Here is a 7,500-nt window from a genome sequence, read left to right as displayed (position 1 = left end):
AATAAATATGCTTTATGGTTTTTAGTTTTGAAATATAGCGAATGTTAGAATTAAAGGCAATAACTGCATCAATTTTATAGAAAAGATATGTTAATCCTTAATGAACTTAAAGCCCCATTCTAAAATACATTCATGAAAGAACAAAAAATTCGGTAACCTTAGGTACCTAACTATATTAATATAGTTAAAACATAACCAAGGGAAGGGATATTTACAAAGGTTTTTGCATGTTTACTTATTAAATTACTACATATATTTCTGTAGACACTTCCTAAAGTAGCTACGTAGGCACCCACCATACCCATTGTGTTAAATCACTTTTAGAAGGCACTCTACAGACATACAATACATGACTGAAGTTTCTCAGTCATCTGAAGGGCATAACTTTTGTATTTACTGTTGTTTATGGTTTACATAATGAACTGCATAGAACAAAGTAAACTTCAAACTCAGGTTATAAACACACCTTATAGACCTAATCAAAATGCCTCCAGAGTACTAAAATCTATAGCTATGATTTTACTCATTTTCTGTTTATTTAACATCCAATTGGAGCTATGAAAATAAAGAAAGATTTCTTGGCATTTTTTCATAACCTATCATCTACTGATACTCAACTGCGATGTTCATTTACAATTACTACTTTTACTTGGCTTTATAAACGCAATCCACTGGATTTGCAGGCAAAATTGAATCTGGCTAAAAATACTTAGGACTCTCACTTAGGGAAATTAGGAGAAATATTGTAGCATTCCACTGGTGTGATATTTCCTGCGAATACACCAAAGGCAGAAAAGGGCTATCCTGAAAAACTGTATTCATTAAAGTAACCAGTAAAATAAGCTAATCCTGGGACTGTGGTAGGCATATAATTCCTATGATTGTTAAAACAAAATATAAATTGTTTTTCTAATAGTTATTGTCTGTGAAAAAATGAAAATTGTAAAATAATAGATAAACCATTCAAAAGTACTATGTAGCTCTTATAAAAGATTATTCTTGAAAACAATGCCTAAAGGTTAAGACATTATTCAACCCATGTAACTTTTTTAATGCTGTTATTGTTTAAAGTAATGTATCTATTAAATTTTATTCTAGTGTGGGCATTTGCTTTAAATTTTGAGATGTATTTTTCTCATTATATACTACCTTAAAATGTGAATTATTTCACATAATTTGCAATCTTTTCAATAATAATCCATTATTTTAATGGACATAATTTTAATGATTTTTAGGCATTTAGTTTGAGTGCAATTCAGAGTTATAAAGAAATAATATTTATTTTAAAACAAATATAAACTTTTCAAACAAGTGTACTCATTCTGGCCTAATATAAGTATATGCTTTCAAAGCTTTCTTTTCTCTGTCACTGTTTCTACAGACTTGAGTCAGTGAAGAATGAAGTGGCTATTTTTTGGTTGAAAAGAATTTTTTTTTTTTTTTACAAAATCAGGAAAAAGTAATCTCTTATAAAATGAATAACAGACTACTTAAAAGTGTACCTTTATTTTGTAGTTGCTAACATTTCCAGATTTAAAGAGAATATTGCATTTTATGAGACACTTAGGAGAACACAAAAAGTGCTCTTTAATGTTATGGAAAGATGTATATTCAAAATATCTTGGAATGAATTTCAAGAAAAGCAACAGATCGTAGTGTTTACATGATTTACAATCTCTCAGCAGATTTCAACTAATTAATAGCTAATATTTGCAGCTAACACAGGCAAGCATCTGTCTTTTGAAAAGTCCTTGTGGTCCTTTTCACCTTAGCTCAGACTTGAAGAAATTCATTGTATAAGCAAGTATCAAGTAATGTGGCCCTCTGGTGGAAAACTAAGTATCACATTCTGCAGCACAATGTAAGATAGTAAACTAGAAGCTATAAAATGTTTGTTACAAAGCTTTACAGACCTTCCAAAAATCATCCTGTGAGCTTAATTAATATCCTGACACCTGAAGGGGTATTCTGGTACTGGTATGACGTAACTAATATGAAAATCTTATCTCTTTACTCATCCTTCAATCATGTTCCAAATAATAATAAATTCTCAGCATCTTTTAGCTTAACACAACATGCTCAGTTTGCTATGAATACATTTTTCATATTCAATAAAACAAGCTTATTTGTTTTAAGGAAGCACTGAGGAAAACAAAACTTACCTGCTGTTGTTGCAGATGCAGCAGTTCTACTGTGCTTACTTCAGAGCTGGTGTCACCACTTGATCTTCCATCTCTGCTGCCAGCATCTAATTGGCTGCTTAGAGTGCTCATTCCATTTTGATTCATTGAACTGTTGCTTATTGTCTCTGTCGCAGATTCCTGCATCATGACTTAATACCTAAAAGTGATTAAGAAGTATCAATTAACACACGTTACACCTTCACACTTCCATTATCAAGATGTCCCTCTCTGCCAATTACAGAGACAGCATCTTTAGAAGAGGGGGAAGAAAAAAGCCTTGAATAGTCATTTACCAAGGAAAGCAATACAAATTCAGCTTTCATCCAGATGCTAATCATTGAAATTATGGTTTCTATAAGCAATTTTTGTGCGGTTACATTTAACAGCCAAAGTAACATACCATGCATATAGCACGGTCAATAGCATTTATGAATGACCACATTTTAAAATCTACCTATAAAACCAGTTTAAATGAAGGCACGATTGCACACTCTGTTCTGTTTCCTATTATCTACCTTTGACAACCATGGATGACTATACAGCCTTATTTTAAATATTCACTATCTTGATTCTGTCAGAATTTTACAGCACATCTTATGCAAGGCTGTTGTTTAATGATGCACAGCTAATCATATAAAATTAAAATTTTGTAAGGGTGTTACAAATCATATGGTACCAACCAATGATAAATAGTATAATGGGTTTCTTTTTTTGTGACTAAATAAAATTTTGCCTTGGAGGCATTTTAAGAAAAAGCTCCTGCTGCAAACACGTCAGATATTGCCTATTTTTTTAATCAAACAGCTCATATTCATTTATTTTTCTGACATTTAAAACATTTAATACTGTCCTTCCTGGGAAGTAATTAAGCTTATGCATGAGCAGCAATCAAACTGTTCACTTGAAGATGACTTAAAACTCAATTTTAACATAGGCAAATAAATGAAAGATATAAAATTAATTTCCCAGGCATGTATAAGATATGAAAGCTGGAAATAAAATCTATCAAGAATATCACTAATGATTGTGCTAAAAACAGCATAAATTATGCATATTACCTTCTCTACAGTAATAAATGTTTTATCATTTTCACTGCATAAATATACTGTACTTTCAGGATAGCAATGAGATGTCCTGCCAAGATCAGTGGAAATCCTTGCAGTAAATAAAGAACCAATGTGCTCTTACAAACCAGAATTTCACAGTACATCCTGAATCTGTGGTTTAGAAAGATCAGTTTTGGCTCTCAAAGACCTCTGAATCCTATGCCATAACCTAATGGATGCACTTCTCTGTTTTACTTCTACGGACAGAATTGCAGAAACAACCTGGCTGTGCTGTGACTTTAACAGTAATACCAGACAGTGGACTTACCCTAAAGGACAGTAAACTTATCACTTAATCTAATTTGTTTTTTACATGATTTCAATATTTTAAACTTGATCATATTTTAATGCTTTGTCCATTTAAAATTTTGAAAGGCATTTATTATAAAGCAAATGCAAGCTTCCTATCTCTTCCTGTCATGGAGAAAATGTTTTCCCCAGTTATCTTTTAAAATGCGATGCACACAAACACTAAATACAAAAAGAATCACAGACATACCCAAAAGACATTTTTGAATGCCAATATTAAAATTGTTAAAATTAATGTTTATAGTATCATAGTTTTAACAGATATTTTCATCAAAGCCTAAATTATTAAATTACTTTTCCTACTCTTATCAAGTCCATTAAAAAAAAAGACATACTGATTTAGTAAAAAACGTCAATAGCTGGACTAGCAAAGCAAGTTAGTGTAACAAAAATTACATATACAACTTAAAGCTGTTTGGATAATAAAAAAACAACAGAAAACATGATCAGAAAGGAAATAATTGCTGTAACTATAGTAAACAATTTTTGAGCAAAATGTGTTTATAAACAAATAGGTTTTGCTAAACATCTTATTGAACATTAACAAAGAAAAAATCATATAAATTAAAACTGATACATAGTGATGGATTTTATAAGAAAAAACAAAGCTAATACTCTTTTCTGAGATTAGGCAGCTAATAAGTATTCAAATTAGGCATAAATTTTACATGCACAATGTTTAAAATATTCAGAGAAAAGGTCTGATTGCCTTTACTAGTTATATGAAAATTATAATTTCAATCCTCTCCAACTGTAGAAACAGATAGGCATAACTTTTACATATTGCATTTAAATTTTACTTTTGAGAACATGTCTGGAATATGTGTATATATGTGTATGTTTTTATTTCATCACCTAAGTTATTTCAAATATTTATTGTTTCTGGATGGAGTTAGCAACACAAGGAATAAAAATAAAACACTATATTTTCAAGTGTAGCAGACAGGTGCAGCATTTACTACTAACCTTTGTGTAGTAAATCTCAGGACCAATTGGATGAATTAAAGAATTCTACATGTATTACTGTGTCATAATCAAGGCCATCAAATAATTAAGAATAATCAACAAGCAAAGAAGCATGTGTCTAAATCTTTATTACAATTACGAAGAAAGACCTACATAACTTATAATTCCTTTTAACTAAAGGATTTTATTCTTAGCCCTTGTGGAGTTTTTAACTTTATAAAACCCTACAGTATAAACTGTTATTTACATTTTAAGTTCAGTCATCTAAGAGTTAGTAAAATAATGCTTAAGAAAACTATAACAGTGATAGTACTTTTTGCTCTACAAAAGAGGAGTATCTGATACAACACTTATATGAAAAAAGAAGGGTGATTGTGTAATTAGATGATTATACTGTACATTTCACTTAAAAAAGCTTGGAGTATGTTCACCATAAAGGAGGAATTTTTCAAGGACAATGCAGATTATTTCTAGCATTTACTAAGTTTCTCTTGGTAACACTTCCACTTATTTCCCAATATAGGAAATATTTCCAGCACAACGTGAAGTGCTGTTTACCTTTTAAGTATATTTTAAATAATAATAAATTCAGCATATTCTTTCAGAGTGGATGTGCTTATGATCCGAAACATACCAAACTAAATTATTCATTCTTATCAATCCCACCACAAACATTTTACAAAAATCAGTGAAAATAAATTCCAGATCATTAAAGGGAAAGATGAATCTGGGAGTCCCTGTTTTAATGTTTGTCTGAACTGTAAGTTAAACCCTTAAGTCTTTCATCGTACACAACTTTTCAGCCACATCAGAAAATAACTCTTCAGATCTTACACTCAAACGATACAGTTAGACTTTTCTCCCCTGCATTAAGTTTTCCTTCCTTTCCTTTTTCTTTCTTCTTTTTTAAGCAAGTCACTGTACAGATACTTATTCTCTACACCACTTCCCTTTTGAAACATTAAACTGACACTGGAACTGACTGCACAAGATTGCATTTTCTCTTCCTAAACAACTTGAATTGAAAGGTTACTTAGTGTAACAATATTTACTTGCAGAATTGTGTTGTTACCAAGGGTATAATGGATGGTGGCTATGCAGGTTTACGCAAGAATGAGTGAAGCATGAGGCATTAGCCATGTGTTTGACATGTTTCAAATTGCTATAATCCAGCATTAAACACACCCAGCAATTCATGCCATTTCTTGCAGCCATAATCTTGAATAAAGCGTGCACAACCACTTATTATATAAATTAGTATATGACTCCCTGTTATAGTCACAACAGTGCTTTTGTGTTTATTTTGCATCAAGATGTAGTCTTTTATTTGTACAAATAGCAGGATATAAAGACATAGCTCAATTAGACCTCCTTACTTTATGATAGGGTAGTACTGAATGCTAGACTTGTTGGTTTTATTTCTTCCTCTTAGAGTTATATGTTCTATTGGTATAAAACTGTATCATGTGAGATAGTTACATGCCAGAGTGATAACAGAAACCTGCATGTATCCTATTCCGTATTCGTAGCAATGTTTAAAAGTTTGAAACTTGACCTGGGCAAGTATAGTTAATTGTGTTATCTCAGCCACCACCAGGGACACTACTGGTCCTTGTTGCTTACTCAACTTTCTCTATGGTGTTCTTTCTCATGTCTTCTCCCTCCCTGTTTCTTATGCTCCCTATCTGTTTTCCACTCCACATTCCCATGTGTATATGTGTGCACATGAATATGTGTATCTATATATATTTATAAAGATAGATCAATCAATCTGTCTATGTATGTCAGGGATTATAAAGAAGATAAAAATAGCCTCTACTTTGAACCACACTCTGCAATCTACATAAAGTCTATCTTATAATCTTAGTGCCTTAATATTAACTCTCATTTTGGTGGAGGAGTCTTACTATTTAATCAAAACAAATCAATGAAAAAAAATGACTTCCCAGAAAACTAAGAACAAATAACAGTACATATAAAACATTTCTAACAATTCATTTCGTCAACTTTTCTTAAACAAAATGATTACAGTGACCTTGAAAGACACTTTATGTCTAATATCTGATTCATTCCAGTGTCCAATTTAATCAAACATATGCATTAAATCCAAATAGTTTTGAATATGACATTTTAAGAAAAGTAAGGCATCAAATTTAAAACATATATTCTTAAATACCTCCTTAATCTTTGATCAATTATCAATATCAAATATTAAATATTTCTATGCAGATTCACACAAGAAAGGGTTAAATATTAAGAAAACTTAACACATGTAACAAGAAACCTCATACGTTTACCTCAAAATATTAGTTAAGTTCTAATTTTGAAAACTTGACTGTGATTTAAAACTTCTGAAAGAAACTAGCGTTTAAATAATGATAACTCTTGTGCTCTAGTGGAATTAATTCATCATGGGCACCATGCATAGTGCATTTGAAATCCAGCACTGCTTTGCTAAAAGTCTTTAATGCTAAGATTGCCTAATAAATCAAAATGCCAAATATGAAGGATATAGTTGAATGTGTAAGAACAAAAATTGAAACAGCACATGAATATTTTCAATTTTTAAAAACTGAAGCAGGATGTCTTTTAAAACATGATTTGGGGAAGGGTATCTGTTATAGCAAGTGATATTTTTATTATACCAAGTGACATAATTTTAAGTAAATTAAAATTAACTTGTTTATTAAGTATTTGTTACTACTTTTTACTTATTTAAACAAAATGCCTAAAATGCTATACACAAATTAGAAAAAAAAACACTTTGGTAAAAATTCAGACTTTCATTCAAAAAGGTTAATATTTCAAACATGCAAAGTAGTAGGACATTTTAACAAAATATTTTTTAAATGATAATGACTACATTTTAGCAAAGACAATACTGTTAGATCTTCAACGATAACAAAATCTAGGAAACATAAGTAAAGCCAATGAAA

At 30.7% G+C, this 7,500-nt stretch overlaps 1 protein-coding gene across 26 annotated transcripts in view; it reads right to left on the bottom strand.

The window, feature by feature from the left end:
* Positions 1-7,500, bottom strand: part of FOXP2 (forkhead box P2) — a 603,320-nt gene that overhangs the window by 262,768 nt on the left and 333,052 nt on the right. For 25 of the 26 annotated variants that reach the window (XM_055392142.2, XM_055392146.2, XM_063708042.1 and 22 more), the window contains one exon: positions 2,163-2,340. In XM_055392142.2, coding sequence (XP_055248117.1) covers positions 2,163-2,330 — 168 coding nt within the window. In that variant the 5' untranslated portion in view covers positions 2,331-2,340. 26 annotated transcript variants of the gene reach the window in all.

The sequence above is a fragment of the Gorilla gorilla genome, chromosome 6 (assembly GCF_029281585.2).
Source record: "Gorilla gorilla gorilla isolate KB3781 chromosome 6, NHGRI_mGorGor1-v2.1_pri, whole genome shotgun sequence".
Lineage (NCBI taxonomy): Eukaryota > Metazoa > Chordata > Mammalia > Primates > Hominidae > Gorilla > Gorilla gorilla.
The sequence above is the reverse complement of the archived record's forward strand: the minus strand, read 5'-3'. Positions and strand labels throughout refer to the sequence as shown.